Source organism: Mesoplodon densirostris, chromosome 17 (assembly GCF_025265405.1).
Source record: "Mesoplodon densirostris isolate mMesDen1 chromosome 17, mMesDen1 primary haplotype, whole genome shotgun sequence".
NCBI classification, from domain to species: domain Eukaryota; kingdom Metazoa; phylum Chordata; class Mammalia; order Artiodactyla; family Ziphiidae; genus Mesoplodon; species Mesoplodon densirostris.
The window spans coordinates 2565014-2582831 of record NC_082677.1 but is presented as its reverse complement, the minus strand read 5'-3'; the positions used below and the strand labels follow the sequence as shown (position 1 = coordinate 2582831).

General features: G+C 45.4%; 1 protein-coding gene across 1 annotated transcript in view; it reads right to left on the bottom strand.

Moving 5' to 3' along the window:
• The window catches only part of TNFRSF19 (TNF receptor superfamily member 19), a 156344-nt gene that overhangs the window by 67222 nt on the left and 71304 nt on the right, over nucleotides 1–17818 (bottom strand). Inside the window, exons 7-9 of the mRNA XM_060079684.1 lie at nucleotides 17556–17681; nucleotides 14199–14301; nucleotides 13195–13600 (exon numbers count right to left, since the gene is read on the bottom strand). Coding sequence (XP_059935667.1) covers nucleotides 13195–13600; nucleotides 14199–14301; nucleotides 17556–17681 — 635 coding nt within the window. The remainder of the gene's footprint in view (nucleotides 1–13194; nucleotides 13601–14198; nucleotides 14302–17555; nucleotides 17682–17818) is intronic.

The following is a 17818-nucleotide window of genomic DNA, read 5'->3' as shown; positions in this document are numbered from 1 at the left end:
CTTCATCCGTAAGATGAAGATCGTAATCCTGCTCGTAGGACAGATGTGAAAACCAAACGAGATAACGGATGTAAAAGTGCTGAATAAGAGATGAGCTGTTTTCAAATGTCACGTTATTATCAGAAGGTCCCCAAGCGCGGAATCTGGCTTTGAGCATATTCATCACTTCCGACAGAAATGTGCAGCGTGTAAGGTCTAGCAGTTAAGTATTGAGATTTTAAACAAGCCTTGAATATCCAGATAAATACCATTAACTTCAAAGACGTTCCTTAATTGGGCGATTCATTATTCTGATAATGTTGCTGTTACTTAAGATTTCTTTCAAATGCATCTTTTAGAGCTGTCTCCAAAGCCGGTATTATCTTTGGTAGAGGTAACTTTATCCATTGGATTGAATTTTGGTGAAAAAACAGTATTTATACCCATGGAGCCATATAGACTTTTGACCATAGGGGCAGATCAAGCCAGATAAGGCACATGTGTTTAAAATGAGGAACACCTTCTACGCCATGAGCTTGTTATCCTGTGTGGCGGACTCTACTGTTCTGTTTAATGTAGGATTTTTCTAAAATTCAGGCTCCTGCTCTACACTAACAAATTCTACATTTTGTTTGAAGAGGTGTGGAAATTGACAGCTGAATTGGTTTGCTTATGAAAGGGCATGTTGGATTTTTAGGAGATGCCATTCCTGGGACCCAGAATCCCAGTCAGAGGGCAGCACAGAACTTGTGTTTAGAATGAAGACAGTGTTCCCCCAGAATGACTTATACGATCATGCAGGTGGGGTTGGCTTTTCGGGAAGGGAGAAGTGACGCCTGCAGGGACTTTGCTTTGGGTCTTGGGGAACAAGTTTCTCCTGGACTCCTGAGAATGTCCTTGGGAGCTGTGGACGACAACAGATGTTCTTGCTCCGATTCTGTCTTTGAGTCCCCGGAAGACCTTGGGCGCTTTCTGTGCTTCACAGGAAAGCAGTGCCCACTGCCCGGGCTGCTGAAGAGGCAGAATAATTACAGGTTCTCTGTACTGAAGCTCTCAGCCAGAGGGAACCACACTCGCTGGCTGTTTTGCATGTTTCGCAACAAATGACAACAGTGTTTTCAGGCAAGCGCTCACCTCAGAAGTGTCATTTTGGCCGTCCCTCCAGAAGAGAACCATAGCTTTCTTTCTCTTATTCTCCCTGAACCAACGTCCAGTCATCGTATCAAAACCAACAAGAGCCAGGCCTTTCCCTTCACGGACGAAGCCTCTTTGGCAGGAGGCCGTCTGCACAGTAGAGAGAAGAGAGAGGAGGGGGGAGACCGGATGGGAATTACGAGAAGGGAGGAAAGGGAGTGGGGGGCAAAGGGAGCTGGGCCTGAAGAAAAAGACGAGACGGTCCAGTGGTTTCCGAGCAGTGACCTCTGGGTGGTGTGACTCGGCCTTTAAGAACACCTGGGGCCCCTCGAGATTCTACGGTCTGCCCGAAAGAGAACCTTTCATTCATATTACGGCTCCACAAGTTCTGGTCACTGGTGTCTATGCAGCTTGGGGACTGACTGATTGATTAGTCTTTGGTCCTTGTATTAGTCAGGTTTTCCCAAAGAAACTGAACCAGTAGGGTGTGTGTGTGTTGGTATGGGGGGGTGATGAAGAGAGAGGTTGATTTTAAGGAGGTAAGAGATTGTGGAGCTGACGAGTCTAAAGTCTGCAGGTCAGGCCAGCAGGCTGGAGACCAGCGAAGAGATGATGGTACAGCTTGAATCCGAAGGCGCCTGGAAGCAGAATTCCTTCTTCCTTAGGGAGCTTCAGCCTTTGCTCTTCAGTCCTCGACTGATTGGACGAGGCCCACCACACCGTGGAGGGTCATCTGCCTGACTCAGAGTCTGCTGCTTCAAATGTTCATCTCATCTAAAAATCTCACCTAAAAAAAATGCCTTCACAGCAACATCCAGACCAGTGTTTGACCAAATACGTGTCCACCGTGGTCCAGCCAAGTCGACACGTAAATTAACCATCACCCTCCCCAACGCCATATCTAACTGGGATCCACTCAGAGAGTGACTGGAATCCACAGCGTTATGGGTGGTTGAAGACATTCTCTCAAGGGGCCTCAGCTGGAACCTGACCTTCCATAACCTCCTCATCAAACTCACCTTCCAGGAAGGGACGACATCCGTAAAGGCGCCTTGTCCTAGGCTTGACAGCCGAGCGCAAGAATTACCGCGCAGGTTTATTAGATGTGCGATTCCTCGAGGGAATACAACGTTCACGGTTGGATGGGACTCGGATGCAACCTGAGCTCCCCTCCTGGACGCGTTTTGGGTGCTCTGCGTGGACGCAACGGCGGCCATGGGCGGCCCAGGAGGCGGCCCCCGCGTTAGCTGGAACCTGCATGGCCGGGGAAAGGGGGGCCCAGACCTTAGGCCACGTGGTGAGGGCCACAGTGGGGGGACGGCAGCAACGGAAGGAGGCAGGCTTCCTCTCTGCAAGCTCACACGCGCGTCTTCCCTCCCCACTTTTGAATGGCGCATCTGAAAAAACACTGAATCCCAGTTTCTCTCCCTAGGCTTTAGGGACATTCGGATTAACACAGTCATTCGGCAGAAAACGGGACCCTTGGGTCACGTGACTGCAGCCGCTCCTCATTTGCTCCGCCCCCCGTCCCGCAACCCGCATGGGGTCGCTTCCCTCAGTGAGGGCGCGGGTTCAGGGAGGGCCCTGGGTTCTCTGTGCAGCTCCTCCCTCACCTTCCTGCTTGGGCTCCATCTCCAGCCACCTGACTACTTCTCTCTCCAGGCACTTACCTGGGGTTAAAGTTGCCCGGGCAGATCTCCCAGCAGGGGTGCTGAGTGCCAGGGAGCCGACAGGCTGCACCGCGGGGACCAGGGCGAGCAGTAGGGAGAGCTGGGGGAGCAGGCGAGGCTGCACACAGGGTCTCCGGGCCTCGCCGCCCACCCCAAACCAGGGGGCAGCCTTCGAGATTTTCTGGGCCAGGCTGCTCGGCCACCCGAGGAACAAACAGCCACCGTGGCAGCGTTTCTAAGACAAGGGCGAGGGGCTGAGAAAAAACTGGCAGGCAGGATTTTTGCTCTCAGATGAAGGTGGCTGGCTCAGATCTAGAAGCGAGTGGACAGACGCCTGTCACCCAGTGGCCAACTCAGGCCAGGCGTCTGAGCAATGCTGCTGTGGGACATACGGCCACCCCGGGGCTGGGGAGTTAGTCCCGTCCCCAGCCGAGGCCTCTCAGGGACCGGGGAGTGCGGATCTGACCTTAGCAGGTGCTTCAGCTGAGCCCCAAGCGTGCACCTCGTGCTCAGGCCCGTCTCTGCTGAGATCGGAACAGGACAAAGGTGAGCCCCATGAGAGAAGAGTCTCAGCCCCGGTGTTTCCAAACAGGGACTGGCCATCTGCCTCTCCATGCACAGCTGGCCCATGCCCTGCTCCCAGCCAGAGGTCTAACTTCCAAGCTTCTGGAAGACTAGAGATTTCAGGGTTTTCAAGGCACATCACCCATCTGTTTAAAGGCAAGTAAACTCCCTCCAGGGCAGAGTCGACACCCCGGGTACCACACCAGGCCCTTGTCAGGCTGGAGCCTCGGCCTCCCCCCAGACCTGGTCCCACCGCTCCCAGAACAGGCTGGGCCTCTCCACATGCTGCTCACGGGGACCTCGGCCGTGAACAAGGGTCCCCAGCTTCCGTGCTCGTCCGACTGCCCACAGATCGTCGCTGCTGCCTTGCGCCTCAGAGGAAGCTGCCCTCTCCTTACAACCGCGCCCCGTTTGGTAAATACTTAGAAGGCTTGTCTCCCTCATACTTCGTGTCTGCTTCAACCTCGGCACTGCATTTATGACCGAGCGCATACCCTATACAACTATATACATATATCAAGATATTGAAGGAAGGAAGGAGGGGCTGACACAGGAAACAGCTTCTTCCCAGAGAAGACCCCTGAGAGGAGTTAGATTTGCGCTCAGATTTCAGGGGACACAGTTCTTACCTGATTCACCAAGGGGTGATGTGTACCAGGCTGTGGGCACCTGCCTCTCTCACCTGCAATTAAAGGATTGCCAGCCTATTCTGCAGACCTTCTATTGACTGTAAACAGTCAACCCAGGGGTGGGGTAATCCCTCTGCAGGGCACTGCTGGCTACAGGCAACCCCAAACAAAACTGAGAGAACACAGCTATTTCTGTCTTAAGGAGGAATAGTTAATGCCATTAGAAACTAAGATAAAAAAGAAAGAATCCTCTGTCTTTACAGATGAATCATTGAAACCTGCTTCAGAAGACCACCCATGGTTCCAGAGAAAGTATTTTGCTGGTTAAGTTTTTAACGTTCAAGTCTCTTGGAAAGGCTAATTTGAAAGCAGCCAGAAATCACACTAGTTCAAATGCCACTGGTGGTTTATGAAAGGACCGGCCCTGGCCTGCTGAATCTCTACGGTAGAAACCTTGCAACCTTCCTCTGGCTGAAATGTGACATTAAGCAATATTCCTGAGAGCTGACGGCTGATTGGGACAATTACGTGTTTAGAATCATCCACCGGGTCTTTGTGAAATGTCTTCAAAATTATAGAAGATTTTGGAAAGTCTTAGATTGCTGTTTAGCTTCAATATAACTGAACGATACAGTTAAGCTGTACTTTCCTACTTTCTTGGATGCCAAATACGTTTTTAAAAACTCAGACAACTTCTCAAGTTAGAATGGGACAAATGGACATATTCAGAATGACAAGTGGACAGCTGCAAACAGACTCATCATAGCTGTAATCATGCAAATGTGTCATCTGTGTGATGACAGAATACTTTGGGCCTCCTGTTAGACCCTCCTAGGATCTGAGCTACTTTCCTCAGAGAGCTGGTGGTCCCCCAAGGCCCCCTCTCCCAAGTCTGCATGGACACTGGGAAAGAGGAGAGAAGCTAATGAATGTCCTTCCCTCATGGAGTCTACATGGACATTTAACACCAAGCTGGTGACACTTCAAATAACCTATTTTGGAAAAAGAACCTGAAAAAGAATAGATACATGTATATGTAGAACTGAATCACTTTGCTATACACCTGAGACTAGCATGACATTGTAAATCAACTATACTCTAATATAAAATAAAAATAAAATTAAAAAAGTAAATGAGCCATTTTTTTCCAGGAAGTCTAAATTCCTCTCAAAATCTAGGAACAGCTTACAAAGCTTTACTGAGGGAAGGAAGGGAAGGAAGAGGCGGGCGGAGAAGGGAGAAGGGGAGGAGCTGGGAAGAAACACGGGCTCTCACGGTGACCAGCACTGCCCTGTGTGCGTCCCTCACTCCCACAGCCCACCTCTCCCAGGAGAACGCCCCACTGACCTCAAAAGAGAATGAATGGAAAACTTCTCCTTCTTCAGACCTTCCCTCTTGGTGTCACAAAATGAAGGAAAAAAAAGAAAGAGGTCATGATAAAACCTTGATACTAAAGCTTCTCAAATAACTCGGTACATTTTTCAGTAGCTTGACCAGCCCGAGAGATGTAACCAGAGGATTCCAAATCTCCCTCCTAGAGTCTGAAATCCAGAGAGGGACACATGGGGAAAGAGGAGATCTTGGTGAGACCCTCCATGGAGAGCAGGAGGGGAACACATACCTGCATTCACACCATTAACCATTTTCTCACCAGACGTGTTGATAAGAGTACCAGGTAACAATTTTATTCACAAATTAAAAAAAAGGTCTTACAAAACTAGTTATGTAAGAAAACCAACATTTACAAATTTATCAATTCCAGTACGCAAAATAGTCATGATAAGGTCTAAATTGATGCAAGCTGACTGCCTTAAAGCAATGATGGATATTTTTTCCTTTTCTATTTTTTTTTTTACTAGCACAGACAATAGTGCTTAACCTAGGTAACAGCAACATTAACACTTTATCTAAAGTAGAAAAATCTACATTTGAAAAATACATTCCATATACACAAGATTAGAAAACCCCATGCCTTTACGTGGCTGTTCTCCAACCCTGAGCTCATCCTTGTCAGTGAGCTTCTGCAGTGCCGGAAGTCACGAGCACCTGCACTCCCAGCCCTGTTATTAGCTGATGGCCATTCCTGGCATCAGCACCCTAGCAGCTGAGTTTATCTGAGTTCTGCAGGATATTGATATGAACTGCCAACTGGATTGTCCTCTACGGCATTTACAAAGAGTGTAGACTATAACATCGTTGTATGTTTCCATAGCACATAGTAGTAAACTGTCTTCCTCTGGATAAAAATAACCCAGGATTGGGACTTGCCTGGCGGTCCAGTGGTTACGACTTCGCCTTACAATTCAGAAGGTGCGGGTTCGATCCCTGGTCAGGGAGCTAAGATCCCACATGCCTTGGGGTCAAAAAAACCCAAAACAAAAACAGAAGCAATATTGTAACAAATTCAATAAAGACTTTAAAAATGGTCCACAACAAAATAACCCAGGATTTTTCAAATGCAGTATCAAATGAAATCAATTTTTTAACCCTAAGTATTTCTCTATTGATCAAAAGTGATGTTTCAGGATTTGTGGCCGAAGTCTCATTCCCATCAATCTTAGCTTTCTCCTGCAAGGGTTTTTGCCTCTGCAGTTAAAGAGCGCTCTACATGTGGAAAATACACTCAGGTTACAAAAAGGAGCACAACCCCGGCCTACTCTGATCACCCCTCTGTCATCACAAAAGTGATCAGATTACAAACTATGGACGGCACACATGTGACTTACAGTGAAACTTGCATTTTCGTGGACCTCTTGTGATCAGGTCCTAAATACTTTACATATATTTCGTAAGGGCAAGTCTCAGAAGAGTTGGTGAGTACCAGAGCTTAGGAACCATTGGTTTAGGCTAAAAAAGGAAGAGAAAAAAGAAAGTCAATCAACTATGACTGGACACCAGGTAGACAGGAAAGGCTGTGCATTACCACAAGAGCCTCTAATTTTCCATTTCAGTGAAAGGAACGGAGGTCACGTGCACGACATACCCTGAGCTCATGTCTGCACAGGGATTCTGAGCTGCGGATGGAGGGACAGTCCCAGCACGAGGAAAAGGCCTCGTGAGAGCTCACTACTGCAGGAGAGCAAAGCACGGGGCGGTAAGAGGGGAGATAAAAATGTCCTTGGGAAAGGCAGTTCTAATGCTCACTTTAAACTCTTTTTTTTTTTTTTTTTTTTTGGCTGCATCGTGCAAGCTTGCGGGATCTTAATTCCCCGACCAGGGATTGAACCCAGGCCCTCGGCAGTGAAAGTGCTGAATCCTAACCACTGGACTGCCCAAGAATACCCTCTAATGCTCACTTTACATGTCAAGTAGAAGACTGATTTGGAAACAACATATCTCAGCATTCTCTAACACAGGGATGTTCAAAGGTCTGTTTCTGTTTTAAGTGCAAATGGGACAGAGCTAATAGTCATCACTTAAAAGACAACAGCCAGAGCTGATCACGTACGTTCAGGCAGGAAAAAAATAAATTCTGCTCAAATGATTCCTCTCCAGGGCGCAGAGACGAGCAAACGAGCCATCCCCTGGTTCATGACTGAGCTGGGTTATTTCTGTCTCAGCTCTAGAGCTAATTCTAGTAGGTCAATACCAAGGTGGTAGCGGATGGATCGCCTTCATAGAAGCACCAGACTCTTAAATCCAGCGTCGTTGGGCTACGGTGGGAATTACTGTGCTGAAGAAGCTTAGGAGATTGGTGGGAGCCCTATGATATCCTGGTCAAACTACACGATGGCAGTTATAATCCATTCACCTAAATGCTGCCTACAAGCTGTGCTTTTTCTTCTGGTCCTAATATGCAGTCTCCTAAGACTACTCACCTGGTATCATGCTTCAGCAGCAGGGAAACCTGATATGTTGTCATTTCTAAAGCCTTTAGTATAAAATACGATGCAAATAAAAGGTCATTATCAATACCGATTCTCTATAAAAGAGAAATTCTGGATCTTTTAAGCTCAGTCCCAGGGACAGAAGGAACAAATGCTTCCACATCAATGGATTTTCACATAAATCTGCTCATCTAGGATGTGCACGCTAAGGGGTTTTTAACGCACAGGGAGGGGCAGTCCTTTCCCAAACACACGCCCTAACTCAGGCCCCTCTTGTTAACTAATTCAGCCGCTGTTCACAAGACAGCAGCTGAGGCGAGAAGCGTCAATTCTGCAAGATTTGGTCTCTTCTGATTCCCAGTTAGGACAGCTGACATCATCTAATAAACCCAAGACTCAGGCAGGCCATGTGAAGTCAATTCTAACCTCCTATGCTAATTATTTAGAAGATGAAAAAGTGACCTTCAGGAAATAAAAACACTCCCTTTTGAACCCATCCTACCTAAAAACTAAGGTAACTCATCTGACGTTGCCTTTTCGTAGGATGTATGAAATTATTTCTGGAAAGAAAATGTAAATGAAAATGTATACTCCGGGTCTTCAGTCTTGGCAAACCACCTCCACCGTGAAAAGAAGCATGAATGCATTTCTGTTTCTCGTTATACCCCTAAGCTCGGTGGCTGCAAACTTGGCCCGTCAGCCTCTGAAGTCAGCCTGTAGCGTAGAAGCTTCTTGTGTAAGAAAGATGCAAAGTCTCAGAAGTGCTTGGAGTGTATTCCTTGAGGTCTCAGCTTACAGCTGGTCTGGCTCAGAAGCAACTGGTTGAAAGGCTTAAAATGCCATCAGTGTGGTTCAGATTTACTTTCTTCCCCCAGAAGCCACGCGAGGTCCAGACGGTGCTGAGTCCATAAGCAGAGGAGGGGCTGCCCTTTGGGCTCCATACGACGCTTCACTGCAGAAAGAAGCAAGTCCTTTCAGCCTCCTGAAACGGTGACAGAGGGACAGCTTTGAACACAGCACCTGACAAATTAAAGCCTTAAACTGTGACTGTAAAAATTTATGGTGCTTAGCTTTTACTAATTGTGCACATGAATTTTATAATATATGGACAAGAAGTTCCTGTAAGGGTGTCGCAATATCAGGGACCCATGTGCTCTGAGAATAAAAATAAAGATTTCCTAACAGCCCACAGTCACTCCATATGTGCAAACAGTCCTTAAAAGATGAAAAAGTGCCCCAAACAAACTATATCAATGAACAATTCTTTTGCTGATTTTCAACTTCAGTCAAACATTTAAAGCTCGTTTCTGTGTTGCAGTCCTTTAAAGCAATTGTAGGTAAAGATTTTAGGATTCTTTAGTCTATTCTTTAAAAGAACAAAGATGGTTAATAATTAATGCTATTCTTAGTCTTTGAACTTAAAACTTCTGTGAAGCCATTGGAGAAAGTTTAGAAAGAGTCTGGGAATGAGACTGCTCTTCTAATGACCTCCCTGGGATACTCACACATACGTCACAGGGCAAACGTCCTCGGGAGAGAGCAGCCTTTAGATCTGTCCCTTATCACAAAAGCACAGTGACCTCACTTTGGGAGGGGCTGAGGCTTGGGTCGCCTGCGGGTTACTGTACGTGAGTGAAACCTTCATTCACGCGGTAAACCCGTCATTAACTTACCACTAATTTGGCATTAGTGACATATCAGACGCATTTACAGAAAAAATTTTTTTCAAAGGTCTAAGGAGATTATCTAGAAATAGAAACTTCTGAGGTTCTCTCAATAATAAGATAGTTTTATCAAATATGTTGATCAACTGATATGATAATAACAACCATATTAATGCTACCAGGGAGGAAAATTATACTTAATTGGCCAATAAGGAAAGAATAGAGATTTTGAGAGATTGAGAAACTAGAACCCAGGTCATCTCATATCTTTTCTACCATCCCTTCCATTATTTCATGTTGACATTTAAAATGTGGGTTAAGAAACACCACCAAAGAAAGCTTTTCCTGTTATTAAACAGGCTGGCTTCGTTCTCCCCAATATCTTAGCAAGTGATGCCTCAATATCTTAGTCCTGGTTCCCTTCTGGGGAGGTGTGTTTAGGGAACATTTGATTAAAATGGAATCATGCAGACTAAAGACAGTCCTCACTCCTATTTGCTTTATCCTGAAACATAACTATCATTATCAGACTCTGGGTGGCATTAAACTACCCACAGGAAGACTACCGTGTAAAAATAAATTTTCGGAAACAAATGCATCACACATTAGAAATCTGAGCCTCACAGCAAATACAGACAAAAGTCCCTTGGTGCACTTGGCAATAAATCGAATCATCACACTGTATACCTTTAACTTATGCTATGTTATATATCAATTACATCTCCATAAAGCTGGGGGAAAAAGAGTGAATAGAGGTTAAAATACAAGTGAGTGCCTGGGTAGGAATTTAAAGTTTCATTGAAAATAAAACAGAAATAAATTGTTTAAAAAGGGGTGGGGCTGTTTTGGCAACAGCTGCCCTCATCCACCCCCCAAACAGAAACCCCCAAACAGAAAACAGTGCCCTCCTGAGTTAGGAGTGAGCCCACATCAGGGGCCAAGCTCACTGTACTTGAACTTGAGGAGCCAGGAGTCCTGCCCTCTGGTCCATTAATAGAAAGCTTCTGAAATCAAATTCTTTGCAAGAGGTAAGTTCAGTAACTACAACTAAGAGAAGTGTTTTTCAGAGTTTAGAAAAGATTCTCGCTTAAAATGGGCTCAAAATATTATTTGCTATTTTTAATTATATGGAGAAAATGGAAATGATTTACATTTTAACAATCCCTTTCCTGAATTCAGGATGTCTTATTTAGATTTGCCAAAATTATCTAATAGTTATAAGACAACACATCTTGGAAAGCCTATAAAAACCCTTCATTAATAAATTACATGGAGTGGGGCTTCCCTGGTGGCACAGTGGTTGAGAATCCGCCTGCCAATGCTGGAGACACAGGTTCGAGCCCTGGTCCGGGAAGATCCCACATGTTGTGGAGCAACTAAGCCCGCGTGCCACAACTACTGAAGCCCGCACGCCTAGAGCCCATGCTCCGCAGCAAGAGAAGCCACCGCAGTGAGAAGCCTGCGCACTGCAAGGAAGAGTAAGCCCCGCTCACCACAACTAGAGAAAGCCTGCGTGCAACAATGAAGACCCAACGGAGCCAAAAATAAATACATAAAATAAATAAATTTATTAAAAAAATATTTGGTGATATCCTTAGCCACTGAGAATTACCTCAAAAGTAAATAAATAAATTACATGGAGCAACCTGAATGTAACATTTCCTCATTCATCTTATATGTCATTATAACTTTCCATCAGACGTTGAGTTGAAGGTATCTTTATGTAATCATAATTACCTTGACAACTATCTTTGAAAAGGATTCATGTCCTGATGCACCAACCTTACATACTAAACTACGTTTCTACCATTTTGCATCCATGTAGCTGGGACAAAAGGGCTCATCCACCCTACCTCCGCCTCCTCAATAACATAGACAAGAAAAAGGGCAGGCTGAGTTGCTTCTGGCACGACTTGGCTTCGAGATGCTTTATTCCTTAGTTTTAGAATCTACACCACAAAACTGGGGACAAGCGACAAAATTAAGATGAGCAGTAATTCTGCCGACTGACAAGACTCAGAAGAACTGTAGCTAGTCTGACGGTGGTACCGTCACCGCAGCCACTCCGACTTCCTTCTAGCAGCAGATACACGAGAAGGTGAAACAGATAATTCGTGAAGGTCACACAAGCAAGTTTATCATCAGAACCAAGTGACTTGACGGAAAAGAAACTTCAGCATTTTGTAATGAAAATGTGACTCAGATTAAATATTAAGTGTCCTAAGATGTTCATTTTAGAGTACGTGGCAAGGCATCCGATTGGGATGTTGGGATTAGCTGCCGAAGGGCCCTGTATCCTGTCTTCTGCATCCTCCTCCCACCCGTTGTCGGGGTTTGTTAGCTGCTCTGGGCTGCTGAGGGTTCTCTGTCCAGAGGTCAGAGACGTGGGCCACGTCCATTCTGAGACCTATAGGCACCTAGGCCAACTCTTAAGTCTTTTCTTATTATCCTCATGAACAGTGTGAAAACTAGAGGCCGGCTCCAAAGAACAAGGTCAGTAAGTGACCTTTCCCAGCTACAGAGGTACGTAGTCTGTGCTTTTTAAACTGCCTAATTTGTTTGATTTTCCTCCTTTCATTAATCTCTTCTGCATTTCCGTTATTATGAGAAAGCCAACATCGTTTTTTCTCCAAAGCCAACAAATGTTTTCAGTACAGAATTCCCTGTACATGCTTTATAGATTTTCTTCATAGTTAAAAAAAAAAGTACTGCAGATTTAGATGCATATAAACCCACATATTTGTTCTTAGAAGGAACTATCTCCATCCACACTGACTTTAGACTCTTTCTGATTTTATTAGACAAAGACAGGACGTCTCAAGGAAACAGAGGTGCTTTCCAGGAGCCCGCGCAGCTTGCTTGTGGCTCATCGGCCACGTCCCTGATCTGGGGCAGGAGGACCAAGCATGAGAGCAGTCCTGTCTGTGCAGAACGGGGCTTGCGGGGCCTGGGAGCCCCTGTTGCTGTGACTCTGCCCTTTCATACTCAAGGCCGGCATCATTCTTCCAGAAGAACGTACACCAACAACGTATGTGCTCACATTCAGGAAACGCTTATACACATTAAGCCAAACTCAGCAAAGGCCACCTCCTCACCTGGAGGAGAAAGCAGGGACAGGGCCCAGGTGCCCCGGGGTCAGAGCCCATCTCCCTTCAGTCACCACCTGCCCCACCCCAAAACCTGATTTCAGACCCTTCCATCTGGAAGGTTCTTCTGCTGTATTTGGTGCCAGATCACAACCAACCAAACTGATCAGTCAGTCAAAGCAAAGCGATCTAGAAAAACCACAGTGAAAGAGAGAGGAGGGAAAAGGGTAGCCGTGAGGGACCTAAATTCTCATTAACTTGACCGTGAATGGACAGCATGTAAGTACTGGGCATAAGAACATCCCAGGGGAAGACAAAGGTGAGGAACTGCTTCCAAGCTGCTCCCATAACTAATTCATCTCTCAGTCAGGATGGTGCTGGGGTGCAGTGCTGGGTAGATGAGTGACAAGAGGAGAAAAGAATGCAGCTGCCCTGGATGGCCTTAGAGATGAGCTGTTAGTTAAAAAAAAGGACTCCTGAAATTTAATTTAAATATATTCTCCTATAACATACAAGAAGTTATGAAGGATGGAAAGATCTTCTCCCCAGGTTCCCCCACATTTAATGGGGGACAGAGTCCTGTTCCCTCTGGGCTTCCTTAAGTCACTGCTGTGCCCACACCGAATCCATCGCTGCCTTACCTGGGGTGACGGCTGAGTGGCCAGGTGATGGACATCTCCTCTCTCCTGAGCCAGCTGATTTCTAGCAGTGAGCGCGTCCTGAGTTAGCGCTGGTTCTGGCACTGAGTTGTTGAGTCTCGATAAATCAGTAGTTTCTGTAAAGTTTTCAGGATGAGCTTGAATTGGAACTGCTCCACCAACCAGACCCCGACTACTGTTTGAGTCCAAGGATGCTGAACTTGCACTCTCTGGATTGAGAGACTGAACATCTTCTCCAGGGAGCTCAGGATAAGAATCGCAAGAAGAGATGTCGTCACCACAGCTGGGATTCTGCATCAGAGGCCAGGCGTCCGAAAACTTGCCACTGATAGACCTCGAAAGGGACCCAAAGAAAGTTGGCATTACTTCCCCTGCTGGACCTGCGTTTCTGGACACATGTTCAAAAGAGCTGTAAGTATTCTACTGGGAGAAAAACCTACTACAAAGCAACATTCCAGCTATGCTTTTCAGTTTTCTAGATGAAATAAACAACAAGTTATTGAGTCAGAATTCTCATGCTTCCTTTGTTATAAACTTGCTTCAATACAGTAAGTTAAATAACTACGTTTACTTTAAAACCGAATTTTTATACCTACTTCTAACCAATATAGTTAAACTTAATCCGATGTCTAAAATAGGCAATTTCCTGGGTCTTAATTGAATTCCTTTGATTGCTGTTCTAAAATTCTGAGTATGTGACATGCTAAAAACTACTTACAGATGATGGAAGTGTCACAAATCATGAATATAAGACAAAAGCAAAATTAGTGGAATATAAAGAATAAAGAATGTTATACTGGCTATCAGTAACCCTGAGACACTTACCTAATTCTTGCTAAAGTTCCCACCCCCTACAATGTCTAGAATGTTATTCATAATACTAAAAAAGTGATGTCCCATAGTTTCACATGAAAATTGGTAAATGAGTAGCCTGTATATTTGCACATGGGAACATGAAATTATATAGATTAAAAACACCCATTTACCTGTCCTGAAGAACGGTCTTGGAGTGCACCCTACAAGCAGGAGTCTCCCGGCCAACGCTGCAGGCCCCGTCACAGCACGGAGATGGGATGAGATGCACGGGCCCTAGGAAAGCCGGCAGGGCTGTGAGGCGCAGTGCTTGTTTATACCAGTTCAACACTGCTCTTGAAAATTTAGCTATTCCCCTTTGGGTGACTTTCGGGGGGAAAGGGGTTATGAGGTTTAATTTTTTCTCTTTTTTCTTATCTTAAAAATGATGGGCCCCTTCTATGAAGGACCTGGAAGAGTCAAATTCCTGGAGACAGAGAGTAGGATGGTGGGTCCCAGGGGCCGGAGGGCAGGAAGAATAGGGGGTGAGTGTTTAAAGGGGACAGGGCTTCAGTTTGGGATCGTGGAGAAGTTCTGGGGACGGTGGTGACGGTTGCACAGCAATGTGAACGTGCTTAATGCCCCCCAACTGTACACTGAGAAACGGCTAAAACGGTAAATTTAAGGTGATGTCTATTTTACTACAATGAAAATAAGGATGAAGAGGAATGATGAGAGGGTACGTGAAACGAGACTTCCACCTATGGCTGACGGTTTGTGCAGAGTGGGCTATAGCCATGCAGTGCAGAACATAAATGTCTAAACCCTTTAACTCAACACACACACAACTTTTGTTTTTTTACTGCTAGGAATGTATCTTAAAGAATAACTATCTATGTGCACACAGCTCTGCAAACTATTATGTTCACTGAAGCGGTACGTATTTTTGGTTACAAAGATAATACACATTCACTGAAGAAAAAAACTTTAAAAATAGAGAGATGAGATCAGAAATTAAAAAATGAATCTTCCTTAATTCCATAAGCTGCAAAACACTGTCCACGTTTCTGAACAGCCTTCTAGACTTCTCTCTCTACATATACAGACATATGTAATTCTGATTTTATAAAACTATAAATATAGTTAAACATACAGACAAAATTAGGAAATTAGCATTAATCATGCTGTTGTGTTAAGAGAACATTCTTGTTCTTAGGAAACAAGCACTGAAGTAAAGGGACACCTTATCTGCAACAGATTTTTCTCTTTTTTTGGCTGCACTGCACAGCTTGTGGGATCTCAGTTCGACAACCACGGACTGAACCCAGGCCACGGCAGTGAAAGCCCAGAATCCTAACCACTAGGCCACCAGTGAACTCCCTGCAACTGATTTTTAAATGGCAATTTAAAAACTGTGTACATGTCTATGTAAAGCACACAGCTGGCCCTTGAACAACGTGGATTTGCACTGTGTGGGTGCACGTACTGGAGGATTTTCCTCAACAGTAAATACTACAGTGCCACACGGTCAGCGGGCATGTGGCTCCGAGGATGCAGGACCACGGATACGGAGACACCGTGAACACAGAGAAGCCGCAGACACAGAGGGCTAACTATGAGTCACAGGTTGATGTCTGACTGGGCGGAGAGTGGGTGCCCCAACCCCCAAGGTGTTCAAGGGTCGACTGTGTACACCCACCATACTTGGAAAGAGACAAAAATGATAAAGCCAACGTGGAAATGAGATAAAATGTTAATACTGGGGGAATCTAGGTACAGGGTATGTGGGAATTCTTTGTCCTATTCTTTCAACGTTTTTGCAAGTCTGAAATTATGTCAAAATAAAAGTGAAAAGAAAATAGGCACTGCCACTGAGGAAGAAGCAATTTATATGATGAGCGACACTGAACCTGGGCGGGCGACAGCGGGGGCGGATGCTGTCCAGTCTCTGCGTTCTATTACAAAAACGTGCAACAAAGCCATCCACGTATTTAATCTTTCTTTTCAGATAGAAGTGACGATGAGGCAGGGTTTGCACAAAGCTGTACTTGATCACATTTCAAACCCAGGTTTCTCTCTCAAGCGATCCTCTTTGCTAACTCTGATTTAGGGGCAGTGCCTGGGCTGCCTTGAGAATCACCAAGGCATCGGTGCTGTCAAGAGCTGAGTCTACGATCTGTGCAGGCAAAGGCAAAACCAGATCCACGCACACTATGGAAATCCCATGTTTTATTCTTAACCCTAAAGCAGAAGACAGTAGTGGCCAGTAGAGAAATAATTATGTTGAAGATGCCTTACCCCATATATTAAATATTAGACTGAAAAGCTGAACCCTTCGACTTCTTGAAAAGAAAGATCGGACAGTTCTGAGACTATAAGCAATTGAATTGGGAAATGTTTAACTTCAAGGAAGGTTACAGGTGACAAAATGCTGCTGCGTTATTGCAACCACAGGTTCCAGGGGACCTGTGAGGGGGGGATGGAGCAGGTGGAGGGCAGGCCTCCGGAAGGGCTGCGGCCGCCTTGATTCTTACTTTGCAGAGGAGGTGAGTTTGTGGGGACAGGGGCAGGAAGTGTGCCAGCTGGTGTGACCTTTGCCCGTTTTTGCCCACGTTAGACCCCAAGTCCATCTGAATCACAGGCAGACGTGGCTGTGTCGTGCCTCACAGTTATCGCTTTTTCCCAAAGTGAAGGTTTGTGGCCACCTTGCATCGAGCAGGTCTACTGACAGCATTTTTCCTACAGCATCTCCTCACTTTGTGTCTGTGTCCCATTTTGGTAATTCTCACAATATTTCGAATTTTTCATTATTTTTTCATTATTGCTATATTTGTTACGCTGATCTGTGATCAGGGATCTCTGACGTTACTACTACACTCGCTGAAGGCTCAGATGACGGTTAGCATTTTTCAGCAATAAAGTATTTTTAAATTAAGGGGTATATATTATTTTTTTAGACATAATGCTGTTGCACACTTAATAGACTACAGTACAGTGCAAACATAACCATTATATGCACTGGGAAACCCCAAAATATCACGTAACTCACTTTATTGCAATATTCACTTTATTGCAGTGGTCTGGAGCCGAACCCACAGTATCTCCAGGGTCTGCCTGGACTTCCCTGAACTTTCACTTCTGTTAATAACCCCAGAGGCAATTATGGTTTGTGGAAAACCCTGTAATAGGTCTCCCTCCTCCCTCTTCTTTAAGATATCCCAAAACACACTAAGACACTTGCATGCAGGTTCAGGTGGAATCCACCAGACAAGAAAGGAGATGGATCCCCTGCTCTACAAAAGGCTCATAGTATTTTAAATCAATTCACCCGAAAATAAAGGCAAACTTGCTTAAAAAGTTACTGAGAAATTCTAAAATTTTAATGAGATGGTTCTTTTCTGTTAAATACTTAAGAGACACAAAACACCCAAAACATCAGGAGACGGGGGAGAATGACTGAATTAGATTAGCTTTAACTGGAAAACTAGTGGGAGCAGTTCTTTGCAGCTTCAGGGCCTGCATTCCTAGTGGCCCCCAAGCGCTGAACTTACCGCAGGTCTGGGCCGAGTCCCGGTGGCACTGACAACAGGCGTGGGGTGCAGGGGCGCTGAGCCGAGGTCTGTCGAAACAGGACAGTTCAGAACCGTTGTACTGCAGGTCCTGTGCCCTCAGGGACCCTGTGGAGGCCAAGAACTCCGTCAGCAAGACAGCTTCCCCAGGAGGAGCCCACACACATCCCAGTGCAACCAGAACTACCCCAGCTTTTGCTGTTATAAAGGAAAGGAGAGCTGTTGTTCACATTTAAAAATACTTC